The following is a 27,823-nucleotide window of genomic DNA, read 5'->3' on the forward strand; positions in this document are numbered from 1 at the left end:
TATTAGTGAAAACATTCATTTGTATAGCACATTACACCATTTGCCATTAAATATTTGACAATTCCTGTGATATTTGCAGCACATTCCTGTGTTATGTTGTTAATTCATATTCTAAATAGTATATAGTCAAAGTATGGAAATGCTGCACATAATATGCTAAAGTTAACTTTACCTTGTGTCATGCTTTTAATGCAGATCACTCTGTTAAGTACTGTTATAGCACATACATAAGCAATAAGGCACAATGGGCAATGTATTTCTGCGCCATTATTGCAATTCTGGAGTGTGATATGAAACCAAAGGCCAAGTGGTAACTGCTTGAGAAATGTACTAGTTCCTACAAATTCATTGACTGGAGTCTTTTATTGATATTGTAAATTTAATTTAAAAAGTACAATACTATCTATGAAAATAAAGTACAATACTGTCTTTTAAAATACAGAAAACTTTTAAACCAGAGTTTAAAAAATTAAAATCAGATGTTTTATTTAAATTCAGATTTATTCATAAAAATATGCTATTTAAAATTAAATTTGAAATTGACAACCTATGTTAAGGCCTAAACTTACTATAATATATTAAAATAATTTAAGTTAACTACAAAAATAATATTGGAGTACTTGGGGAGGGGAGAATAGCTCAGTGTTTTGAGCATTGGCCTGCTAAATCCAGCATTATGAGTTCAATCCTTGAGGGAATCTGGGGCAAAAATCAGTAGTTGGTCCTGCTAGTGAAGGCAGGGGGCTGGACTCAATGACCTTTCAAGGTCCCTTTCAGTTCTAGGGGATAGGTATATCTCCAAATTTTGTTTTGTTTTTTTGTTTGCTGCCAAGATTTGAAGAAAGTCAACCCACTGAACTGGTGGGAGTCACTGGCTAAGCACCTGGATCCAGTGTTGTTGAAGTGCCAAACCAGCTTTTGACAGCAGTAACCTTTTCTGTAGATTAAGAGACTGTTTTCTTCATTTCTGTTTATTCGGCTAGTTCAGTTTAATGACTCTTTTATGCAAAGTTAAGTAACCAGTTGGAAGTTGAAAAAGCCGGAAAGCTGGGGTTTTTTCTTACAATCTGTCAATAAAAACTAGATGTGAAAGGATTAGATCTACTGGTTCTAAAATCTTGAAGGCTATAGTGACCAGAAATAATCAGTTCACTAACAATAGATCGATAGATTCCAAGGCCATTGTGATCATCTAGTCATATAACAGAGGCAATAGAACTACCCCAAAATAATTCCTAGAGCATATCTTTTAGAAAAACATCCAATCTTGATTTCAAAATTGTCACGGACAGAGAATCCACCACGACCGTTGGTAAATTGTTCCAATGGTTAATTACCCTCACTGTCAAAAATTTACATCTCATTTCCATTGAATTTGTCTGCTTCAACTTCCTGCTGATGGATGAATGGATGGATAAACTGTTTAATAAATCAGTTCGTTTTAAATGCAACACATGTTTTGATAAACTTTTTTCTTATGCTTTGCAGGAAGTTTTATTTAATTAAAAATTGCAGTTTTTTGCATTTTTAATTTAATTTTAATTTCCATCCAAATAGAGCATAACATCAATCACTAGTAAAAATTAATCATCATCTAGTAAATGAGAAATACAACATTCTCCATTTTCTAACATAGAAAAATGTAAAAAATTAAGAGTCTGAATTAAATGTAAGTTAAAGCTATCTAATTGCTTAAATAAATGTGTATAGATATAGTGTAGCCTCCTGGTTAGCAAAATGAAGCACTACATTTAGTGAAAAAGTATATCTGATTGCAAATCAACATGTTTTAATGGTTACCAACCAATGAGAATAAACCTTTTTTAAGGAATATAAGTAAGTTCAAATGTAAAACAAGATTATAAATTAATTATTTAAATCAATGTTTTCTGCTTGCTGATTTAAATCATGATTAAAATTAGTGATTGAAATTGCTTTGATCCATATATATACTGGACTTTACTCACATGGATATGGTGTAGAAGACAGACAATTAGAACATATCCAGTTATAAAGTCATTTCATTATGATTTACACAAGGCACTTATTGACTCTTAAATTATTCTTTTTTTGTTGAATACTCATTCATGCTTTGGAATCTGTAATTGTTTATTTGATATGGGTAATGCTAATAATTAAATGTTGGTGATTTCTTAATAAATATATTTTAGGCTATAGGAACCCCATCTGTTGGAGTCCTGTTAAAGCAGCTAGTACCTTTGATGAGACTTGAAAGCATAGAAATCACAGAATCACTCGTATTAGGATTTGGAAGAACAAATTCTCTTGTTTTCAGGTACCGCAGAGTTTACAATAATCTCAGGAACATTCTTTTAATTCAGATATGCTGTTTTTGTTTTAATGTAAAATTATTAATTTTTAAAATTTTAATTTTAAAATGTTAGTGATTATGTAATAAATAGTGTGTTGACTTTTGTGGGAGAAGGGAGTGACAAGGAGCACTGAATTAGCAGTCTATGCTTGTGATGTGGTATTGGATGGAAGTTCTGGGTGAAAGATGCAGATAGTGTTTCCCCGGTAACCTAATATTTTATAAGCACTAAAAAGCTTTACCTTTCTATTCATATTAGGTTTAATCTAACCTCCCATTATGTTAGTACTTTCTCCCACTGCCTTGGTGTAGAAACTGCAGCCCTAGTTGGAACCCTTCCTAAGATTTGTCCTTGCTCATTGGACCACAAGAATATCAGTGTCCAAATATGTAGCTGGGAGGGAACATACATTATCCAGATCAATAAATGTGTTATCGAAGCCTTATAGAATGTAGTGTAATACTCTTTATCTTAAAAGGAGCATTGAATTCATGAAGATGGACTCAATTATGAAGGATTTTGTTTAGAAAGTTTTTGTTTTGTTTTAATTTAGGGAATTAGTAGAAGAACTTCACCCATTAATGAAAGAAGCCCTAGAAAGAAGACCAGAGGTTAGTTCAAGAAATGAGATTTGTTTATTTAAATTGCAATATGAAGTTAAAAGTAGTAAATATGTTTCTTTAAAAAAAAAAACAGAAAGACATCCTATTGATAACTCTAGCTTGATATTTAATAAAGGAACTTTTCAATAAGAAAAAATTAGAAAGCAATTCCATTTAAAACTGAATTTAAATGGATTATTTAAAATTAAATTATTGTGTAAAATATACAGTTCATAAATTGGTATTTACATTTTTAGGGGAGGAACAAGTTAGTTAAATACAGTGGCACCTCTTCATGGTGAATTTAGATATAGTGAAATCCCACTTATGATGGTGAGGGGAAAAGATATTGTAACATGACTGAGCCACAACCGTGTTTCACAACAGCGTTGGAAATGTGGTTTATCTCTGTAGTATAGACAGGTCTTACCAGGGACTTCAGTTTCCGTTAGCCCTTGTCTACACTGGAAAGCTGCCCTGCTTTAATTCTACTGGTGTAGTTCTAGTTCTGTAACCTCCAGCCCCCCCAGTGTGGATGCAATTAAATTGATATAAATAAAATAAAATTGCTTATAGCAACATAACTTATTACCGTCTAAGGTATCTTTATATTGATATAACTGCATCCGCACTAGGGATTGTATTAGTATAACTATATTGATAACAAATCACACCCCTAAACAAAATATTTATGCTGGTACAACTTTCAAGTGTAGACTGCCCTTGCACTCAGGGAAAATATAACTTTTAATGAGGTTTTCTTATATTGACTGCAAATTCCACTACTAAGTGCAGTGACTGGTCTTATCACTTTCCCTTGATTTTTTTCTAATTTAGAGCAATAGGAAGAGGGGAAGGAGAGGAAAGACATACTTTCTGGTGTTCACTGGAAGACAAGACAAGACAAAACAAGTCATCTTTGTAGCTCCCTTCACTCCCAAGAAGGCTTTGCAGGCTGCACTTCCAGCTAGGTTAACCAGATATCCTGATTTTATAGGGACAGCCGCGGTATTCAGGGCTTTGTCTTATGTAGGTGCCTATTACCACCCACCCCCATCACCCTACTTACAGTGGTTCAGGCAAAGAGCAGGCCTTGCCAACTGACTTCACATTTGTCAGGAGCAAAGCAGGGTTTTTTCTGCAGGTGAAGGAGAGCTTCCTGGAAGCGTTAGGTGAAGAGGAAGCCTTAGGGTTCTGAGACACTTTAAATCACACTTTCTCCTAGTGAAAGTATAAAATACAGGAGAGAGTTTATGAACTAAGACTACCATGTTGATGCTCACTTTCAAAGATCCAAGAGGCAGCATTCTTGGATATCATATGATATTATTTCAGCACATGAAGAAAGTGTGTTTTCAGCACCAAAACTTGAATATTAAAAGTTATTTTTGGTCCAGAATTTCAGGAATATCATGTCCACTTTTTCCTCATGGACAAATATGGCTATAAACTGTTATTCAAGAATTGTTTAGAAAGTTAGAAATGTGAACATACCTGTGTTGTTATGTAAGCATACCTGCACTATGGTACACACAAATGTAGTAATGCTCCATCATAAGCAAATACATCCGAATACTGCTTTGCTTTAAACACTGCTTCAGTGACCAGGCTGGCATTATTTTAATGTCTGCACCTCCACATGAATTATGTATCTCTTTTTTAACCCCAAGAATAAGAAACGCCGTGAGCGCCGAGATCTGCTGAGACTGCAGCTATTGCGAATTTTTGAATTGCTTGCTGATGCTGGTGTTATAAGTGACAGGTAAAACTGTTTTATATGGAAGAATTTCCACTGCTGATGTCATCATTCTGATTGTTAGTAGCTTCTTTGAACAATTATAAAATATACAAAATATGTTTTTTTAAAATACGCGACTATGGAAGCTTCAAATCTGTGTTTAAAGATTATAATGTATTACGTCGCAAGTTAAATGCACTGTCACTCATATTGAAATGTTCAACTTTTCTTTATCCTAGTACAAATGGAGCCTTAGAGAGGGATACTTTAGCCCTTGGAGCCTTGTTCTTAGAGTATGTTGATCTAACTCGCATGCTGCTAGAGGCTGAAAATGATAAAGAAGTTGAAATTCTTAAGGACATGAGAGCACATTTCAGTGCCATGACTGCCAACTTGATTCAGTGTGTTCCAGGTATGATATATTACCTCATTATATTACACAACTACATTTAACACATGTAGAAGTACAATTGATATATTAATTCACTATTTAATTTTTCTGATTTTCTCTTTATAAGCCACACTTCATAAAGTTGTTTTGTAGCAAATATTAGAGGGAATTTGGGCAACTGAATACAGAATTCTCTCAAGAATCAAAACAAAAAACATAGCAAAGCTTGCAATGCACATATATAAGACTCTTCTCTTTCTAAGCCTATCAAATGAACCATACACAGCCTGCTGCAGCTCCAGAATTCTTTTACGTAGGGCTTTATCCTGCAACCTTTGAAGTGTCAAAATTTTCATTAACTTCATGGGAACTCAATCAGGCTCATAGAAAAGAAAAAAATCTCTACTGATAGCTGCAGAAATTGTTTTTTCAGTTTTAAACATATAGTGGAAAACTTGCTTCCAGTTGTACCCCATTTCAGCAAAACTCCTTTGGCCTTTCTTACAGCAACAGATTGTTCATATCTGCTCTTGCTTTGCTATATTATTATAATGTTGCCATATACTCATGCATTGTGTGTGTTGCAAGATTAGTTTTAAAGTGTAAAGTAATTCTATTAGCAAACAAAGTAAAAAGGTCTGCTTCAAAAGGCTCCACCTAACTAATAGAAACTAAAATATGGAAGCTAGCTCGCTCCCAGTACATTTGCTGTTTACAGAATATTTGACAGACAACATCAACAGGCGTACCAAGGAGTAGGAAGGCAGGAATGCAGAAGAACTAGGGAAAGAGAAATAAGACTACATATTAACATAGGCCAGAAACGTGCACAACTGGATGGTTTCAGGATTTGGTTGTTTTCAGGTGTATGATATATGTAACATAGAGATGTACAAGATAAGGAAAAGACGTCCATAGTGACCATCTATAGTTGATCCTGCTCCCATTCCAGTCAATGGAAAAATCCCATTAATTTGAAAGGTGCCATCTCATTAGCTATTATCAGTGGACAATTTACTGAAATCCTTTTTTCTGTTCCCATCCTTATAGGGTTTGTGTGAGAAATTATTCAGTAGTGAATATTTGCAAAGTTATTCCTCTTTGCATGTATTCTCATTGTGTTTATAATCTAGTGTGCATTATCTATAGTAACTATATTTCTATGAACTTTGCACATTGAAACAGCCGTTTTATATGTTCTGCAGAAAGCCAATAATAACTATTAGTTAATTAATTCAAAATTTTTTTTACAAAGAGACAATTATCTTTCTGTTAACAAAGAGATGTTAAAACATGGCAAAAACTAACAAAGCCATAATATGTAATTCCTTGATAAACACATTTTCATTGTCAGCTTCCATTATCTTTAGATAATTGTAAATATTGACTTTCAATTTTTATTGGTTAGCTAGATTAGACTTTGGGGTTTTATCTTCTTTGGATGGGGGGTGAAACAGTCCACCAGTAGCAGTGCCCTGCCTCTTTCTAGTTAACCAGAAATGCCTTTTTAATAGTGTACTGTATAGGTTCAATGTGTCCCCTCTTAACCAGCTGGGAGGCCTGTGCATTAATTTCTGTGGTTAACAGGCCCTGTAACTTAGCAGAGATAGTTCTAGTGTAGGGGTCAGCAACCTCTGGCACGCAGCTCGCCAGGATAAGCACCCTAGCGGACCCGGCCAGTTTGTTTACCTGCCGCGTCGGCAGGTTTGGCGGACCGAGGCTCCCACTGGCCGCGATTCGCCGTTCCAGGCCAATGGGGGCGGTGGGGCGAGCTTACCCTGTCGAGCCACATGCCAGAGATTGCCGACCCCTGTTCTAGTGTATGCAGTTCCATGTTTTTATTGGTCTTGTACCACTCCCCTCCCTGCCTTATAGCCAAAGGCAAAATGAGTCCAGCAACCTGTCAGTGCAATAGCACTGCTTCACGAAAAGTAGCAGCAGGAATGAGCTAGGCCCTCTCAGGGGAACTATTTTTTATCTGGATAATGCAGAACTTAACCTTTTTGTCATTTCTTTCTCTTATGGATTTTCCCTTTTCACTGGGCTAGGAAAATTTTCTCTTGTTCATTTCAACCCCACAGGGTGAATTTCTGCTATGTTTAATTTTGTATTGCACATTGCTATCTGAAATTCCTATTTCTGGGCTGGCATACAAGGATGTTGAAGAATGGTAATTTCTTCCCCATTAAATTAGTTTCTCCCTAGTCTCTGTCTGCCATCTGAGAGATCCTATCTCCTATCCTGTTTTGAGTTGGAAGAATTTTGAAAACTTCTGAATTTTTTTCTCACCTTTTTTTTTTAGCATTAATAGATATTTTTCTTTTGCTCAGGAACTGTCTTAGCATTTGAGTTAGCCTACCAAAACTCTTTATAAGGGAATGATATGATAAACGCTTTGCTCTATTTCCTTTCTCCACCTGTTACTGTAGTAGGACAGCGTATATCCACTGTTAGGGCTTATGCTGAAAGACCTGGAAATACCAAGCAGGTAGGAGTTTACCATAAAAGAAGTATATGAGGCAGTGAATTCCAAAACCCTGATTCTAAAGTTAGTTGTACACAGACATGATTATAAAATATAAACACATGTTCATTCAAAGCATTAAGGCTCTTCAAAATAAAATGTGTCTTCTTAACTATATTAGGTTAACAAAAGATGTTTAGCTACTTTGGACTAAGTGTATCCTCAAATATAAGGAAAGACTTCCTATTCATGGAAGTGTGAAATTCATATGCTATCACTACTGCCATTGGGAGAGGGCACTGACTATTTCTATTGTGTTTATTTTACTTTAGCAAGCCATGACGAATTTTATTTTTATTCTCTTAGTTCACCATCGGAGATTTCTATTCCCTCAGCAAAGCTTGAGGCACCACCTTTTCATCTTATTTAGTCAATGGGCTGGACCTTTCAGTATTATGTTTACACCACTGGATCGTTACAGTGACAGAAATCACCAGATTACAAGATACCAGTATTGTGCCTTAAAGGTATAACATATTTTCTTTCCACTATGCAAAGTGATCTATTCAGTAATACAAATTACAACAACAAATCCTAAGATTAGACATTTAAAAGAGGCAGATATCATGGTTATTTGTTTCCTTTTATTTAAAGTAATTGATTATTTTGAGAGAGAGAGATCTATAAAGTTAAAAATTCCTATTTTTCTTTCCAAACTTATAATCTAAAGTCATTTCTTGTAGTTTACTTCTTTTTTGCCCACATAGAGTGAAATTTTGTTTTATTATTTAGATTTTCAGTAAGGAAAAGCTCTCACTGACTTCAGTGGAAGCAGGATATCAGGCCCTAAGATCAAGTGCAGTATCAGTTCAGTATCCGATACATCCTATTTCCAGAGGACTGTATCCTGCATTTATATGGGGATGTACTCAATAGTTTTAAAAGTCTTGTCCAGCTCTAACAGCTGGAACCCAAGCCCCTGAGTAAACTGGGAAAATAATGTTTTATGTACCAGTATATGCTGCATCAAATGATATAAAACAATTTTAATTTAGACAGAGAATATGATGCTAATGAAATGTTTAATAGGTTTTATAATCTCATTAAGAATAGATTGGCTGAAATGACAAAACACATTTTGAAGAATTTGTAAAGTGTTCTTATTGCAGTGTGCCTTTAATGTGCTTAATTTTTTAATTCAGCATTTGAATTAGTTAATGCAGTTTTTAATTATAATGAACCTATTTTAATTAATGCATTTACTTTCTAGATCAATGTAAATGTTGAAATTTAGCAAAAAAGCACTATTTCACTAAAAACAGGTAGCAATTGGAAATGTCTTGCAAGCACAGTCTGTTAAACACATTCACAAATGTTAAACACTTGCCTAATTAACAGATTTCTCTGTATTACTAGGCAATGTCAGCTGTACTCTGCTGTGGCCCTGTATTTGACAATGTGGGTCTTTCCCCTGATGGCTATCTTTATAAATGGCTTGATAACATTCTAGCTTGTCAAGATTTACGAGTAAGTACCTCATCAATAATGTATGTTTTTTAAATGATTTTAAACTCTGTACTTGTTGAATACAGTCCACTCTATGACAGTAGGCTTTGTGACCTTTGTTTTGAACAGAAAACAATAGCTCCATGCAGTATTCAATTACAAATTCATAATGAACCGTATCACAATAACGTTTAAATAGTAAAAGGAATTGTATTATTTCAGGACGCACAGTTTATGTAGCATACTAAAGTAAACAGGATTCTGTTATGAGGTTCACACTGGTTTGCAGCAATATTTTAGGTTTTTCATCCATTACTAATCCAAAGGTCAAGGACAGTATGATCTCAAAAAGTATTTATATTTCTGTTTGGAGTATTTCCATCCCACCTGCTTCCAGGCCTTGTGAAGTAAGAATATAAAATCATTTCCTGCTCAGTAATGTAGCTGCTGGTGAGGCAAATCTGAGTGAGTCAATGTGAGTGGGCAGATCTTCAGAAGGCGGCAAAAAAACTACTCATTTTAAGTAAGTAAGGCCAGAGAATTGGAGGATGAGTCTTTACCTTATATCCTGGATCTGTAACAACCAAATATTTATTGACTTGTTAGTGTTTGAAAATAACTCCATGAATACTAATTTGATAGATTATTTTTGCATTTAAAATGATTCTGCCCTAAAGACATTTCTGGTTAGATGATAAAGGGAAGAGAGACTTTCTGCCCTGATGTCGGAAACACTCAGAAGAGTTAAGCCAAATCAACTAAAGGTGTGAAGCTCAAGCACATGACATCCCATGTGCATGCTCTCATTCAGAAGTAAAGTGGCCTAAATTCGCAGTAGCTTAATCTTCCTCCATTTACCATGAAGGTACTTATATGCTGTAATTAAGTCACCTCTAAATCTTCTTTTTGATAAACTGCCAGATTGAGTTCTTTATGTCTCTCATGATAAGGCATTTTCTCCAGCCCTCGAATAATTGTTGTGGCTCTCTTCAGATCCTCTCCAATTTTTCTATATCCTCTTTACAATGTGGAGACCAGAATTGGATGCAGTATTCCAGTACTGGTCTCACCAATGCCATATACAGAGGTAAAAATCACTCACTGCTCCCCTATTTGTATATCCAATGATCTCAATATCCCGTTTTGCCACAGTATTGAACTTAGAGCTCATATTGAGGTGCTTGTCCACTATGACCTCTAGATTCTTTTCAGAGTCACTGCTTTCCAGGATACAGTCCCCCATTCCATTCTGTAGGTATAGGCATTCCTTGTTCCTAGATGTATTATTTTGCATTAAAATATGTTTAGTTTGAATGGGCCCAGATTACCAAGTGATTCAGATTGCTCTGTGTGACTGCCCTGTACACATCATTCTTTACCATTCCACCAATCTTTGTGTCATCTACAAATTTTATCAACAGTTATTTTATATTTATTTCCAGATCATTGACGAAAATGTGGAATAGCATCAGTTTTAATACCAATTTCTGCGGAACCCCACTACAAACACCCCCATTCAATGTTGATTTCGCATTTACAGCTAATTTTTGAGCTCTGTCGGTTAGCCAGCTCTTAATTCATTTAAGGTGTGCTTTATATGTACAGTGTTAATTTTTAATCAGAATATTATGCAGTACTAAGACAAACACCTTACAGAAGTCTACGAAGTTACCTTTATCAACCAAACTTGTAATCTCATAAAAAAAATCAGATTTGTTTGACAAGACTTGTTTTCTGCAAAATACTGTTGACTGACTAGCGTTAATTATATTCCTATCCTTTAATTCTTTGTTAATTTAATCCAGTATTAACTTTTCCATTATTTTCCCTGTAATTGATGTCAGAGTACCAATCTATTAGTTACCTGGGTCATCCCGCTTGCCTGTTTTGAATACTGGTATAACATTATCACTCTTCCAGTCTTCTGGAATTTCCCCAGTATTCCAAGATTTATTAAAAATAAACATTACCAGGCCAGAGATTTCCTGAGCTAATTCTTTTGTAACTATTGAGTACAAGTTATTGGGCCTGCTGATCTAAAAAAGTTTATCCCTTGTAGATGTTGTCTAACATCCTCCTCAGTTGCTAATGAACTCAAAATTACTTCTTCATTATCATATGATATAAGTACTTCATCCTGCTTCTTTCCAAATACAGATCAGAAATATTTATTGAATGCTGATTGTCACAAACACATCTGCTTTTTGTGCATCATTAATAATTTTTCCATCTCAATTAAATAATTGAATGATTGCAAAGATTTCTGTTGCTCCTAACATCTAAAAATTTCCTTATTGTCCTTAGCCCAGCCAAACATGGATTTTTCACTGATGTTTTTATCTTCCTTATCAATTTTTTGCACTTCATAATGTCTAATTTATATTGATTGATGTCTATTTCCCCCTTTTTCCAATTGATACATATTGTTTTTTTATTTCTAATTGCTGCTTTCACTTTACTGCTGAACTAAGATTGGCTTTTAGCCAAGATTATTCTGTTTCTTGATTGTGTAACCATGGCTTTTTGCCATCTAATAAATTCTTCTTAAAAGAATTCCAAGTTTTCATTCACATTTTTCTGTCAAAATTTTTCTTACCAGTCAATTTCATTGATAATTTTCCTCAGCTTTGAGATATTAGCCCTTTTGAAGCTCCAAGTATATATATTACGGGTGGGACTATCCTCTGTTTGCCCCTGTTGAATGTAATCACGTCATAACCATTCATCCCTAGACAACCATTAACCTCCAGTCCAATGGTTAATTTCATGCATCATATGTGAGATCCAAAATAGTGTTACTTTATCTTGGGCGCAATACCTTTTGTGTTAGAAAATTGTCATCTATAATTTTTAGAAATTCTAATTATGTTTTACAATTGACTGCATGAGATCCCCAGCATTTTTCTCCCAAATTGAAGTCCCCCATAACAACATAGTTTTTCTGTCCACACATTGTAGGTGAGGAAAGCCACTGAGGGGATTTATGGATGGGATGCTAAATGGTCAGAGCTGCAGGGAAGGGAAAAAAGTACTTTCCCTCCTGTGATTAGTTTTTCACCATCAGTACTTTAAATTACCAGTTGAAAATCAATACATATAAAGGATGCATTAAGTCACAAAAGGCAAATTGTCACCATTTAATGGGTAAGGAAACCCAACCAGAGTAAAATCTTAGATAGTCTTTTTTTTTTTAAATTGTGTTCCCTTTATGCTAAACTCAACCTCGGGTGTTTAAACTGAATATTAGTGTGAGTCTTTACAGTGAGTCTAGCCTCATTTGGTGACAAAATCTCAATAATAATAATATTTTTGTGCTTCTACATTACCTGCAATAGAAGAAACACAAAGATGTAGTCCAAACTTAATCCTTTAAGTAAACAAACATGAATAAATTTAGCCTCACAGCACTCCTGTGAGATAGAAAATTAGCAGTATCTCTGTTTTACAGGGTGTATAGCAAAGACACATGAATGCTACCCACTGTCAGCCAACAGGTGTGTGTTAAAGCTGGGAATACAACCCAGATCTCCTGACACACTGGTCTTGGACGTAATCATAATATTATGCTTCAACCCTTATTTTGAAGGTCTATTTTAAAAAATATATTTAACATATATGGGTTTTGTGCAAGACATTTTTATGAAGTGTGGACTATTCCAAACTGAGTTAAATCCCATGCTGTGGTATATATAAAATGCATTTATGGTAAACTCGCCACTTTATTTTTCTCCATAGTGCGCAATAAACGTGGTCCTTTTTTTTTTTCATTTAAAAGGCAGATTAGTCTTGTCACTTTGTGTCTATCTTCCTGAATAATTTTAAGAAACCTTGGGAGGATCTTTTTTGTTTTTTACAAAAAATAATAATTGCTATTCTGTGTGTATTCAGGTTCATCAGCTTGGATGTGAAGTTGTAGTCTTGTTGCTGGAACTAAATCCGGACCAAGTAAATCTTTTCAACTGGGCTATAGATCGGTGTTATACTGGATCATACCAGCTTGCTTCTGGATGCTTCAAAGCCATTGCGACTGTGTGCGGAAGCAGGTATTAATAAACCTAGAAGTAGACTGTCCCTGAGGCAGTTAACGTGAAACAAGATCAGGGCTGCTATTTCTAAGATGTTTACACACTAGATATTTTGTGTAATCCTACTTGTTTCTGTTGGAAACAGATTCTAAATGTTCTTTTCCATTAAATTTAAAAATAATGGTTGAAGCTGTGTCTGCTGTTGGTTGCTGTATTGCCCTGGGTTGCATGCTATGAAAGACACAGAAAAAAACTCATGTGTGTGTGAATGGGAACAGTGAAGCATGTGCATAGCCAAGTGTTATGCTGCCTTGAACATCCACTGAATAACAGTGCCCTCTGGGACTTTGCAGCAAACAGGAGAAATGGGACCAAATCTGGGGCCAGGTGCAAAAAGTTTGGAAGAGCATCTCTTACCACATGAAATGCTTCTGCAAACATGCTTATTTATACTGACAAAGTCAGCACAGTATTGGGGGAAGGTTAAAAAAATAATCTCTGCCTTGCCAGTGGTCACTGTCTGTGTATGTGATCAAGTCTGCAAGGGAGTTACCAGGGTGTTGAAGCAGCAAAGAGTCTTGTGGCTCAACACAGGGTGTTGAGCAAGTTCTATATGGAACTGCCGCTCGCATTCCCATGTAATGTGTTTTTACACAATGTTTTGAGGCTACACTTCCCTGTCACTCTCTTACAGGTCTGAGGCACATTTTTTGAGCATGTGATAAGTTGCCCCTTGTAGTGTCCTGTTGCTGTGTAGGCATTTGAACTTCTGACCCTTCCATGCACAGAAAAGTGAAATAGGGCCTAAACCTTTTTATTTGTAGCACCCTTTTTATACCTGGTGCCAAAACAATTTTTGATGGATTTTTCCAATACTTTCAGAGTAAATAATGTATTCTATGTTCTCATTTGCCAAACAGTTACTTTTGTCCTTTTCCTAACTGCTCTTGGATTTGACCTGAGTTTCCTTACCTTTTGTTTTCGGATTAGCATTATCAATGATGTTAATAGAGTGGGAGCACAAAACATTGATTTTTTTGTATAGGTCCTGCATAAACATTTTTGTTTTGTTTTGTTTTTTTCTTAGTATCTTTTCAGGATTAAAGTGGAAAAGAGGTTTAACAGTTATTTCGAAATAAAGGATAGCTTTCATCTGATTAGGCATTTGAAGTGCTGATGTATTTTAGTCTGAGATTTCTTGACAAAACAGTTTACTGATCAGTATGTTTTGAGAAAGTAATGTGTGGGACAGTGCAAAGCAAAACATGCTAAGTATTTTAGAATTTGGTATATCTGTAAAAAAACTCTATTTTGTTCTTATAGAAACAGCTGCAAGTACAAGCTGCATTACCCTGAGATTTAAAAAGTATGATTGGAATTTTATGCTTGTAGATTTAGTAGCTTCTGAGATTCAGTTTTGCTATCTTAAAAGAAAACACAATAATACTAGCCCTTCACCTACAGTCTTTTCTCCTCAGATTTTTATTAGATAGGACCAAGGACCCTGGGAAAGGGTTTCATTTATGTATAATAATAGGAGATATGCCAGTCTCCTAGAACTGGAAGGGACCTTGAAAGGTCATTGAGTCCAGCCCCCTGCCTTCACTAGCAGGACCAATTTTTGCCCCAGATCCCTATGCGGCCCTCTGAAGGATTGAACTCACAACCCTGGGTTTAGCAAACCAATGCTCAAACCACTGAGCTATCCCTCCCCCTTTAAAAATTGGAGATATACCAGTCTCCTAGAACTGGAAGGGACCTTGAAAGGTCATTGGCAATAGTTAAAATAGTTAAAAATGCATGATCACTTTCAAGAAGAAACTCATATTTCTGCCTATTTGGGGAGCTATGTTGAGAGTTTAGCTAATACGAAACACTGGTTGGCAATTTCCCATATTCCATTCTTCCCTCAGTTAGCAATAAGTGTAGGGGGACCTCCACTTAATCCAGCTGTAAATAAGCAATGTAGTATTGCATAACTTATGCCTCTCTTTCCACAAAAAATCCTCTCCATTAAAAAATTGAGTTTGTCCCAGCCCATGGTCTCCCATGCTACATTTCTATTGTGATACTGTAAATAATGTGTTCTGGAGTTTCACTAATCATGTCCCTACAGACTGGAATACTGGAGTAATTGAAAACATTTATTTACAGTTTCTTCTGTTTCTTTTCAACTAGTAATTACAGGGATTTTACTTGGGTTCAAACTCCTGGAAGGCATATCCTTTGGCAACAACTTGGCCAGTGGCATTTTGATGATGAAGTGGGAAGGGCAATTGATATCTTAGTCAGTTAAGACTTTTTCCTTGAGGCAAAACTATAAAGCCTCCATCGTACTACATAAGAGAGGCTACAGGTTAGGTAACTGAATCTTTATTTATGTACATTAAAAAAATCAGAACACTTATTTAAGAAGTAGGAAATTGCTAGATGCTCACCATTTTGAAAATTATACCACTTATTTGGTGTCTAAATATGGATTTAGCAGCACCACAGATTTGCAAATATTGACCAAACCAGTTCATATGATTGTCAAATTCATTTGAGCAGGCCTATGCCAGATAGCCAGTGTTCTTTATTTTTAACTACATTTATTTATTGGCCATTTTACTGCTATTTTTCATGTAGCTTAGTTCTTTCTATTTTGTATCAATGTACTCTACAATATAATTATTCTGTTAATGTCATCTTGTTTTATCCTAATCTTTAGATTTTTGTGTTGGATTCTCTTAGGCATGCTTTTGTAACCCTTGATAGTTTCCTCTTTCAAGATGCTCCCTCAGATGGGGATTATTTGAACTTTGTGAACTGTGGGAGGGACCAGTTTGGGGAAGGACCAGAGAGCCTGACATGGAGCAGCAGAGCTGGGGTACACTAGTATGTGGATTTAGTAAAGATGTCCCTGAAATCACTCTATGTCCATCCAACAACCCAGCAGCCTTTGTCTACACTAGGTAATTTAGGACTTGCATTTCACTGCCACAGCATCTCAACTGATGATAACAATGTAGACAGGATTCAGGTATTTTTTACCACTATGTTGTCTATCCTAGTCTCGGTGGTAAAAACCTCCTGGGTCCTGTCTACATTATAGCTTCTGCCATTGCTTCCACTGGTGGAGCTGCAGTGGTGGTGAATTATGGATCCTAAATCTGCATGTGAAGACTCAGCCTAATAGACAAGATAATGAAGAAGGTTGTAGGTCAGTTACTGAATATGGTTAAGATCATGTCTGTGTTACAATTTGGAACAATCTCATAAGTAAGTCTGGAGAGAACACTCTGTAATCAGATCCTCTGACTCATTTGTAATTGTAGTGTAAACAGGCCCTTAGTTCTGTATTTGTTATGGTCAAAGTGATAGATATACAAATTCCACAATTTTATGTTGGCTAAAACTAAGGTAGTGTATTTGCATATCCACATGGAAAAAGGGAGAAATCTCTAATCTAGATTTGTGCAAGACCAAATAACATTGCATGGAAAATTGCCTTTCTAGCAATAGTCCCTTCAGGACCCTGCTCTTATTTATCTACTCTACACTAAATTTTGAATACCTAGGATGGTGGAATTTCTTCAGCAAGAGCTTGTCATTTGTTGTGCCAATACAGTCCCATTCTTCATGTTTATCCTTCATTAACTTTTCAATCTGATAGAGAGTTCTCTTTAACTTTGTCTGAGAATGTGCATGTTGAGGAATAGATCCTTTTCCAGAATAGGCTATTTTAACTGTCAGTGGAATTGCTTGAAGAATATTTTATCCCTGGAAACTTTCTGTCCAACTATCTTTGCTCTTGGAAGTTAATTTATAAAAAAATAGATACTATATTTAAAAAGAATTTAGGTTTATGGAATAGGCAATTGCAGTGCATTCCTAATTATTGTCTCAAAGTAATTGTCCATCCCTCCCTCACCAGATGGCCACTTGACTCAGGAGTATGTATCATCAGTAAATAACTCCCTTTCCTATAGTCTGGTGGAGAAGTGGAAAAAACAGAGGTGATATCTTTCTTTAGCTCATTATTACACATAGGAGATCAGAGTGAATTTAAGCTGAGATTCTAATGTTGACAAAAATGTACTATTTATTCTTCCAGGAACTATCCTTTTGATATAGTGACACTTTTAAACCTAGTGCTATTCAAGGCATCCGACACCAACAGAGAGATTTATGAAATTTCCATGCAACTTATGCAGGCATGTATCAGCTACTTAAAAAAAATATCCTTTAAAACAGTAACCAAATGCAAGTGGCCCTATCATTGTTTTCACCATGAACTTCTTACCATATATTACAGTTTGATTGGAGTGTTTTACTTTTTGTTTTGAAACCTCGACTAGGCACTACAGTAATAAATATAGTAAATAATAATAATCATAAATGCTGCAGTGATTACTTGTATAAACATTTAATGCAAATGATTATCTATAATATTTCTGCAACTTGGAAATTTTACTGTGAAACGTAGACCTTTATGTTAATTTTTAATCTGTTAAAGTTGAAATGTGAAAGTTTTGTGCACTAATGAAATCCTGTCACTTCATTGCCCACTTTCTCCTCTTCCATAGATTCTTGAGGCAAAGCTTTTTGTTTATTCAAAGAAAGTTACTGAGCAAAGACCTGGCAGTATCCTGTATGGTACACATGGCCCATTACCACCTCTTTACAGTGTATCATTGGCACTTCTTTCATATGAGCTAGCAAGGATGTATCCTGAGCTCACTCTTCCACTTTTTTCAGGTACCTGTCTATTGATATTTTTTTTAAATGTTTTCAATATTTGTTTTTTATGTAGTGTACAAATGGTGGCCTGTTAGTGTATTTCAAGTTGTGAATAACAGTTAGATTGATATTTCTGTTCTATTGATATTTCTGATATTCCAATTCTATTGTAGTAAAATTAGGCAAAATGCTTTGTAATTAGATACACAATTGCCTGCAGACATATGCAAAGTACAGTGGTTGATATTTAAAAACTCAGGGTATGTAGTCCTTGGGGGTGGACTGGGAAAGGGGCTATGGTCAGGGGTGCCGGAACTAGGAGTGCTGGGGGTATGGCAGCATCCCCTGGTTTGAAGTGGTTTCCATCATATACAAGGTTTGCAGTTTTATTCAATGGCTTTCAGCATCCTCACTACAAAAACCGTTCCAACGTCATTGACTGTGGTGATTTTAAGGCAGCTTTGTGTCCTCACAATCCTGGGCTGTTCCCTCACTGGTTAATTCCCTCACTTAAAAATTTTCACTTTATTTCTAGTCTATACCAGTCCAGCTTTAACTTCCAGACACACACACACGACACACCCTGGTGGAGAGGCTGATTTAAGCAATAGAATACATACCATAATTAGAAGTTCTGCAATTTCATATGTAAGTTGCTTAAGAATTCTTGGTTAAATACCATCTGATCCTGCTGACACCTCAGTCTTGGACAGTTCCTCAGATGTGTCACCTAGAAAGAATGGTTCAGGTGTGGGAATTTCCCTCACATCCTCTGCAGCGAAGACTGATGCAAAGAATTCATTGAGCTTCTATGCATTGGCCTGGTCTTCCTTGAGTTATCTTTTAGCACCTCAATCGTCCAGTGGCCCCACTCATTGTTTGGCAGGCTTCCTGCTTCTCATATACTTACAAAAACATTGCTCTTATTTTTTGTGTCTTTTGCTAGTTGCTCTTCTGATTCTCTTTTGGCTTGCCTAATTGACTTGACTTGCCAGAGTTTATGTTCCTTTTTGATTTTCCTCAGTAGGATTTGACTTTCAGTTTCTAAAGGATGTCTTTTGTCTCTAGCTGCCTCTTTTACTCTGTTTAACCATGGTGGCATTTTTTTGGTTCTCTTACTCATTTGGGGTATATGTATAGTTTGAGCCTTGTTATGGTGTTCTTTAAAAGTTTCCATGCAGCTTGCAGGCATGTCACTCTTGTGACTGTTCCTTTTAATTTTCATTTAACCAGCCTCTTCATTTTTGTGTAGTTCCCCTTTCTGAAGTTAAATGCTACTGTGCTGGGTTCCTTTGGTATTTCCCTCCCTACAAGGATGTTAAATTTAATTACATTATGGTCGCTATGAGCCAGCAGGTCAGCTATTTTCACTTCTTGGACCAAATCCTGTACACCACTTAGGACTAAATCAAGAATTGCCTCCCCTTGTAAGTTCCAGGGCTGGCTGCTTCAAGAAGCAGTCATTAATGGAGTCATTCTCGTGATGCCTAGAGTCCCCAGTTGAGATCAGGGCCCCTTTGTTCAGACCTACACCCTGTACAGACACATTGCAAGAGGCAATCCCTCCTCATAAGAGTTTACAAGACAAGATGGACTGTGGTGGGAGAAACAAGTATTATTTTCTCATTTTTTAGGTAGAGAATTGTGGCACAGAGAAAGTAAGTGGCTTACCTGAGGTCACACAGGAAATCTGTGGCATGACTCCTGAATCCCTCCAGTCCAGTGCCTTAACTACAGGGTCATATTTCCTTATTAATAAATTATGACTTTTTAATGGCATACATTTTGTGTTTATGTGTATTGTTTTTTTGTCTATAATATGCACTCACACATACTTTTTATGAAATAGTGTTCTATAACGTATATCTACAAAACTCAGAGTCATTTGTGAATTAAATAGATCTTCACAGATAAGGAATTAAAACTTTATATTTAGGGCCCTACCAAATTCATGGCCATGAAAAACGTATCATAGACCATGAAATCTGGTCTGTTGTGTGCTTTTCCCCTATACAATACAGACTTCACGGGGAAGGCAAGGCTATTTTAGAAGGGTTGTGGTATTGCTACCCTTACTTCTGCACTGCCTTCAGAGCTGGGCAGCCAGAGAACAATGGCTGTTGGCCGGGCACTCAGCTCTGAAGGCAGCGCCTCACCAGCAGCACCACAGAAGTAAGAGTGGCAATACCATACCATGCCATCCTTACATCTGTGCTGCTGCTGGCAGTGGCTCTGCCTTCAGAGCTAGTCTCCTGGCCAGCAGCCGCCACTCTCTATCTGCCCAGCTCTGAAGGCAGCATCACCACCAGCAGCAGTGCAGAAGTAAGGATAGCAGTACCGCAACCCCCCTACAATAACCTTGCAAACCCCACCCCCAAGAAAAACCTCCTTTTTGAGTCAGGACCCCTACAATTACAACACTGTGAAATTTCAGATTTAAATAGCTGAAATCATGACATTTATTATTTTAAAAATCCTATGACCATGAAATTGACCAAAATGGGCCATGAATTTGGTAGGGTCCTATTTATATTGTATTCTGAAGACGTATTTTTTTCTATCATGTATTTTGTTTAGGCCTTGTCTTTATTGTTGTTGTCTTCTTCTAGTTTTCTTTTTGAAATACACTAGTTACTATAGAAATATCATTAATGCTTAGTGATAACCACATGTGTTTTTATAGTCAGTGTATGTAAATGCCTTGAGATTTAGGCCACAGTTAGGAAATGTAGATGCTTATGCAACAGTTATAACCAGATATCAGAATACTATAAATATTTACAGAACACTACTGAAATTTTTCCAAAATTCTCCAAAAGCTTTTAAAATTCTAGAATAATTTAGTCAAATCTGCCCTATTTTTTGTGTTTGCAAACATTTAGCTGTGTGTGTCAGTACACAGCAATCTATAATAGGTCATGTCTTGAACACGCTTCTTAATTTATATTTCTAAATTCAAAATTCTTACCTCATTTATTTTGCACTTAAGACCTCTGATACATTGCTTACTAGTAGCTTACATCAAATTAATGTATGTTCCTCCCGCCAATACTTAAATATTTACTTTTGTGCTTTGATAATATTCCCTTAGTTTGCAAGATTAAGGTCATCAGGTGGCAAAACAGAAACAATCAGGCTTGCTAAGCATGTAATTTTTTCAGTATACTTCTACTTATCTTTATAGACTAATGATTGATGCTTTTTAATGCTTACTGTTTTAGAGGTAAGTCAACGATTCCCAACAACCCATCCAAATGGAAGACAGATCATGCTTACCTATCTACTACCATGGCTTCATAACATCGAACTTGTAGACAGCAGACTTCTTCTCCCAGGTTCAAGCCCTAGCACCCCAGAGGATGAAATAAAGGACAAGGAAGGGGAAACAGCTGTCACATATGGACTGAAAGGAAATGGATGGGGCTCTCCGGAGGCCACATCGTTGGTGCTTAATAATCTCATGTATATGACAGCTAAGGTAAAGCAAAACTGTTTTCTGAAATATTCAAGCTATGATATTTTTAAAAATTCAAGAATAATTGAGTTGCATAGTGCAAACTCAAAAACAAAAGTGTGTCTAGAATTCTTCCCATTGATATTTGACATTTTGCATGAGCACAAATGCTCACGTTTCTCTGTCTAAATGTGAATTTCATTCTGAGTAAAGAATTGTACAAGTTTCTAAGTGACTTAGGAGCCCAAGTCCCATTGAAATGCCATTTCACTTCTGACTGGTTTGTAGGCTCCTGAATCCCTCAGTTGCTTTTAAAAATTGTACTCTACATCTTGTTACTGTGTTTTGCTATTGATTTTGCATGAGCTGATGTTGTAAAATAGCATACCTTTAGTTTCTCTTCTAAATGTCTAAATTAATGATATGTTTAGTGCACCTTTTCAAAAATTTCATCTCTGTGCCTCTTTACAGTATGGAGATGAAGTTCCTGGGCTAGAGATGGAAAATGTCTGGAATGCCTTGGCCAACAATGAGAAATGGAGCAACAACCTTAGAATAACATTGCAATTTCTAATTAGCTTGTGTGGGGTTAGCAGTGATACCATCCTTTTACCTTATGTAAGTGTTTGTGTTTTGTTTTATTTGCTGTTGGTTGCATTGTATTTTTAAGGAAGAAAACAGCATTTGTAGAAAATGAATTTCTGCTGAAATTAGGTGAGTTGGGAAGAGTAAACGAGCCCAGGTGCTGAAGGCAAACAGATAAAATGTGCCATCAGAGGCTCTCTTTGCACCAGTGGAACTTACTTGGTTTCAAGCAGGGGTAAGCGCCACCAGTAAAAATAGCAGTTTTGTCTAAGTTCAGCTTTGTCAGCGCCGGCGAATAGTGCAACAGTAACAGTGGCTGGCCACTAATTGCTGACATCATTGTGAACAAACATCAGAACCATTTTTCAGTATTGAATTTACACAACAGATATTCATTTTCTACATACAACATGTTATGAACTTGATAGAAAGGAACTCTTCCAAGTTTAAATAACTTGCATGAAAAATTAACTAAGTTAAAAATATTAAAAGCCTTGAACTTTCCCCAGCAGGCAGCTAGTTTAGACAACCTGTATGCTAAACTTTGCAAGGGTTTAAAACAATGAAAAGTTATAAAAGGAATAGGGTAATATATTCATGCTATCTCCAATATTAGTGTTTGTGCGTTTTAAGGATTTAGCTCCAATTCAGGAAAGAACCAAGCATGTGCTTATCTTTAAACATATGCTGAAGTCCATCCTTCTTTAACAAGGCTAGGATTTTGAAAGGTGTATGTCAATGGGAGTTGGGTGCCTAACTCCTTTTAAGCATTTTCAAAAATCCCACTACATAGCGCTTAAGAAAATGTTTAAAACTCCTTTTAGTCAATTGAACTTAAGCATGTTGTCATAGGTTTATTCCCCACTTTGAACTTTAGCGTTCAAAAGATGGGGACCTGCATGGACTCCTCTAAACTAAAATCCTAGTTTAGATCTGGTAAAGCTGCCACCAACCAAAAATATAGTGTTTTGGTACACTTTCCATTCCTCCCAAACCTTCCCTGGGAACACAGATCCAAGCTCCTTGAATCTTAACACAAAGGGAAATAGTCCATTCCCCCGTCCCCTCTCCAAGTCCTTAGGAGAGATACCTGGATTCAAATTCCTTGAATCAAACAAAGAGGGATTCACTTTTCCCCCTCCCCTTCCCCTGAAAATCCAAACAAGGGAAGAAATCAATCAAGTTCTAAAAAGAAAAGATTTTATTAAAAGAAAGAAAGAAAGTACACTATCTCTGTAATACCAGGATGGAAAAAATTACAGGGTCTAACTTATAAAAATTGGAGAGACTTCCCCTCCCTCCTCCTCAGAATAATCAAAGTAACAGCAACAGAAATAAAGATATTTCTCCCGCAAACACACAATTGCAAATGCAGAAATTAAATTATCAGACTAATTCGCCTTTCTAATACTCACTATACTGAATAGAAGAAAATACTTCAGGAAACTTTGGAGAACTTGAAGAATATGTCTGGCCTCTCTTAGATCCAAAAAGAGAACGAATTCAAAACAAAGAACACAGACAAAGGCTTCCCTCCACAGAGATTTGAAATTATCTTGTCCCTTGATTGGTCCTCTGGTCAGGTGTTCATCAGGTTACTGAGCTTGTTAACCCTTTACAGGTAAAAGAGACTTTAACCCTTAACTATCTGTTTATGACACATGTGCTTAAGGGCTTTGCTGAGTCAGAACCTTATATCAGTCATTTATGGTGCAATTCAGGATGTCAATTTAAACACTAGTGGAAATTGTAAAGTTTAGCATGTCAGCTTATTCCTTTTTGTTCCCCGCATAGCTGTCATTGGTTACATAACTGTTCCTTCTTGTATGTGAGTCAAGTTGTACAATATATTGCTGCTGTTGCTGCCGTTAGAATAAAACAGTTTTTTTTCTGAGTGAAGTAATATAGCTCCACTTCTGTCTGGCTCTTCAGTGGTTGGGAGAATCTGAATCAAAATTTAGTGCTTTTTACTTTTTTCAGCAGAATTACAGTTTCTTATTTGACTGTCCCTAGTAGTTCCCATACTAAGAAAATAAGAATCTATCATTACAATGATTACGTTAGTTAAATAGCATCACAGGTGTGCTTGGTTTTTTACAAACAGTTTAAAATGACAGGCGTGCCCTTAGGAGTTTGCCACCCATAACAGAGTAAGCAAAACAAAGGATGAGGAGAGTTTGTGGGAAGACAATAGAGGATCACAAGATGTCCTCATTATTATCTACACATCTTTTTGGTTCCCTTTTATTTTTTAATTTAATATATTATAATTGTGGACTCTGTCTTTGTGCAACGAAAGCTGGATGGTTGTTAGTATTACCGCTTCTGGGGAGTTGAGTGGAGCCAAGTAGGGAGCCTGCCAGCCCCGCCAAACCCCCTCCCTTCCCAGCAATAGTGGGGATCCCAGGCCACATGCTGCTGCCCACCTCCCCAGGCACCAGTGGGGGGTCCTTGGATGCCTCCCCCCCGAGCACCTGCAGAGGCCCTAGCCCTCCAGTCTAGCACATGTGGTACAGGTTGTAGAAATAGGGATATCAGCATTCCTCCTATTCTTCTACATGTGGTCTGAGAGCTGAACATTTTTAGATTTGGGTGAGTGAGTTTGCTGCTAAAGAGAAAGACAGTAAGGATGGTGGCAGCCAAGGAGGAGAAGTAAATCCCTAGAGGACAATTGCTTGTTAAAACCTGTAGCTACTCAGATTTGTTGTATCCAAATTAGACCTGAAATGGCAATAGTGTACCACTCACCCCTATCCTAAATAGAAACAAGGAGAACACAATATACTTCAGACAGCATAGATGACTTGTGCCTCCCCATACTGGGCGGGGGTCACAATCTAAAGGAAAGGACACATGACCACCCCATGTGTCTCCTCTGCCCAGTGACTCTCCCCACCCTGTGCCCTGCCCTGTGCCCAGCGCTGTCCCTGCCCCACCAGAGTTACCTGCAGGTAGGATGACCAGATGTCCCAATTTTATAGGGGCAGTCCCAATTTTTGGGTCTTTTTCTTATATAGACTCCTATTACCCCCCACCCCCATCCCGATTTTTCACATTTGCTGTCTGGTCACCCTAGCAGGGGGTTGAGTGCTCTGTCTTTCTCCTGCTGCACCTCCTCCTCCCTCCTCCCCCATCCCAGCACATTGAGCTCTGCTCTCCCTGGCAGCCTGGCGAGGAGTGGTATGGAGCCTCTTCTCACGGAGCTGAAGCTGGCCACTCCAGGCAGCTGCCTCAGAGAGCCTGGTTGTGCAGATGGTGGCAGTGGGCTGCCCCCCACCCAGGCCCGGCTGCAAGGGACAGGGCAAGTGAGCTGGAAATGTGCCAGGGGGAAAAGGGGACTGCAGTTCACTCAGCCCCTGTCCCCAGCCACCGGGCTCAAGCCGGGGGCAACCTTCTGCCGCTGCCATCTCCCCAGCCAGGCTGTCTCTCAAGCAGCCACCACATTGCACAGAGCAGCGACCCAGAGTGGCAGGCATGAGAAATGTCTGGTTCCCCCACCCCCCCGCTCCCTGCCTAGGCCTGGCTGCCAGGGACAGAGGCCAAATGTGCCAGGGGGCAGGCGCAGTGGGAGAAGGACAGAGACCCTCTCCCTCCCCTCCACCCTGGTAGGCCAAGCAGAAGTCTGTGGACGGGAGCACTTGACCCCACATGCCCTTCCTATGCATCGTCTATGGCAGAGAGCAAAATAATTAGCAACTAAAGATAATACCAACAAATTATCCACAGCATTCTGGCTTGCAGAATCCAAAAGGCCACATTGCTGCAAGATTATCTATTCGTCTTTACCTTTCTCTGTTTTGGAATCAGTGTGCCTCTGGCTCTCAGCAGCTGCTTCCTGCCTTCAGCCATATGCTCTGGCTCAATGGGCACAAGGCAATGCTTCTAACACTTTACTGGCTGGCTTTTTTAAAGAGGCAAAGATTGCTTAAAGGTGGCTGGCTGGTCTTTTTTTATTTCTTTTTCTTTTAAGTGTTGTTTTCTTAGTGCAGCCACATGAACTGCTCTGCTCCCCTGGCTTTATAGGGTGCAGTGCAAGGTTTATAGATAAGGTGTTGCCCATTTCTAATCACAATACAAATGATTAGTGAAGAACATTTCCTTTTTAGAAACTCCTACAATATCTCACAGTGAAGTACAACAAGCACATTTTTTCAGTTACTTTAGCATAACCTTTAAATGTGTACATTTTCTCTAGGTTTAAAAAAGAGTAAAATAAATTAGAAGATAACAAATGTGAGAATTTTGCCATTCACTTCACTAGGAGTAGGCTCAGTATGGTACGCATTATTGACTTTACTGTGATTGATTGTTTACTTATGTAGATATGTATTTTCAAGACTTCTGAAAATACCTTTGTCTCTCATCACATGTGTAAATGGCTAGCTGGATCCTTACCTACCATTTGTGTGTGCAATTACCTGACTTTCACATACAATTGCATGCATAAACGTACACATGAAATTATGCGTGGACCTCTGCTTTACATTTTGGAACTTTGACCCTATGAAGTATGGCAAGCTTTACCTTGGAGGGTATTCATGTAATCAAAAGATAAACCCCCTGAATATGATTCACAAGTAATTCTAGTAATGCTAGTTTCAGAGTTTTTAATTACATTCTGTATATTAAAAATGTTGGCTTATGGAGAATAATAACCAAATAATTTTGAGCAACCAGATCAGAGATTTGTTTTTAAGAGAAAGTATGTTGAAATCAAAAGGGAGTTGTATTCGTATTAATATGAGTACAGTTAATTCAGTTACATTGTTCTGGTGTCTTTTTCAACAGTAATATATGCATTTTAGCCTTTTAGTTATTGCAAAGTAATATGTTTTTATTGTGTGAATTATTCTAGTTTTTATCTATTTTGTGTAGAGACTAATAAATGTCTTTTTTTCTCCTTCAGATCAAAAAGGTTGCCATATATTTGTGTCGGAATAACACTATTCAAACAATGGAAGAGCTGCTTTTTGAACTGCAGCAGACCGATCCAGTAAACCCTATTGTCCAGCATTGTGATAATCCACCTTTTTACCGCTTTACTGCCAGCAACAAGCCCTCAGCTGTTGCTTCTGGTATGAGCTAAGCGTTATTATTTCAGCTATGACTTTATACCTTTTTTTTAGTCTCAGTCTCTTTGTTCAGTTCCGTTCGGTAATACAAATATATAATGATGACACCTATAAGTCACAGCACCTACTAGAATGGCTGCATGCTCTGCAAATCACATGCACTGAATGACAGATTCATTTAGTTGTTCTCTCTCGTGCAGCCTACTATATTGCTTCTCTGGAGCTCAGCAGGATGTTGGTGAGACTGAGCTTGAGATCTGGTGTATGTCATAGTGTCATGTTCTCTTTGACCACCATGTTCTGAAAGTTGCATTAGACTTTCAAAACTAGGACTGCAACACAGTTAAGGTGCTAGCTTGTCAATAAACCAGGGCGCTGGAGAATACCTGCTGTGATCATGGGATTGCTGGTCGCATACTGTTCTGTAATATTAATTATAGAAGAACCAGTTCAGATAAATGATGAACTGTACCAAACCGTGACTGCATCTTTTTAAGTCAGTAAGGAACAGTGAACACAAATTTACAGGACATGCAAGACTCTGAGCACTCACTTTTTTTAGGATGTGAAGCAAGACCCTAAAACACATGTATGTTTTGCATGGATATGAATGTGTGTGTAGTATATGCATAATGAACAATTTTACTGTGGCCTTTGACATTAAAGGTAAAGTTTTTTATTGTTATTTTAGTATGAAAGAAAAGAAGCTCATGGAAAGACTGTATGTTATTTAATGGGTGTGCTTGTTGTCATCTCGCATACAGGAACTACCTCTAGCAGTAATACTGTTGTAGCTGGCCAAGACAATTTTCCTGATATAGAGGAGAGCAGGATGGTGAAGGAAACTGATGAAAGGTTTGTAAACTCTTTCTCCAAAATGTGCGCATTTTAAAAAATATTTTAAGGGCCAGATTGACATCAGCTCATGTCA

The 27,823-nt window shown here is 37.2% G+C and overlaps 1 protein-coding gene across 4 annotated transcripts in view; it reads left to right on the forward strand.

The window, feature by feature from the left end:
• The window catches only part of FRY (FRY microtubule binding protein), a 385,515-nt gene that overhangs the window by 237,501 nt on the left and 120,191 nt on the right, over positions 1 to 27,823 (forward strand). For all 4 annotated transcript variants that reach the window (XM_039535002.1, XM_039535008.1, XM_039535030.1 and 1 more), the window contains 13 exons: positions 2,172 to 2,296; positions 2,887 to 2,944; positions 4,606 to 4,697; positions 4,913 to 5,085; positions 7,895 to 8,055; positions 8,945 to 9,055; positions 12,923 to 13,077; positions 17,156 to 17,255; positions 17,628 to 17,799; positions 21,003 to 21,259; positions 21,707 to 21,853; positions 26,727 to 26,895; positions 27,657 to 27,747. In XM_039535002.1, the coding sequence (XP_039390936.1) occupies positions 2,172 to 2,296; positions 2,887 to 2,944; positions 4,606 to 4,697; positions 4,913 to 5,085; positions 7,895 to 8,055; positions 8,945 to 9,055; positions 12,923 to 13,077; positions 17,156 to 17,255; positions 17,628 to 17,799; positions 21,003 to 21,259; positions 21,707 to 21,853; positions 26,727 to 26,895; positions 27,657 to 27,747 (1,811 nt within the window). The remainder of the gene's footprint in view (positions 1 to 2,171; positions 2,297 to 2,886; positions 2,945 to 4,605; positions 4,698 to 4,912; positions 5,086 to 7,894; positions 8,056 to 8,944; positions 9,056 to 12,922; positions 13,078 to 17,155; positions 17,256 to 17,627; positions 17,800 to 21,002; positions 21,260 to 21,706; positions 21,854 to 26,726; positions 26,896 to 27,656; positions 27,748 to 27,823) is intronic.

Source organism: Mauremys reevesii, linkage group 1, assembly GCF_016161935.1.
Source record: "Mauremys reevesii isolate NIE-2019 linkage group 1, ASM1616193v1, whole genome shotgun sequence".
Taxonomy (NCBI): domain Eukaryota; kingdom Metazoa; phylum Chordata; order Testudines; family Geoemydidae; genus Mauremys; species Mauremys reevesii.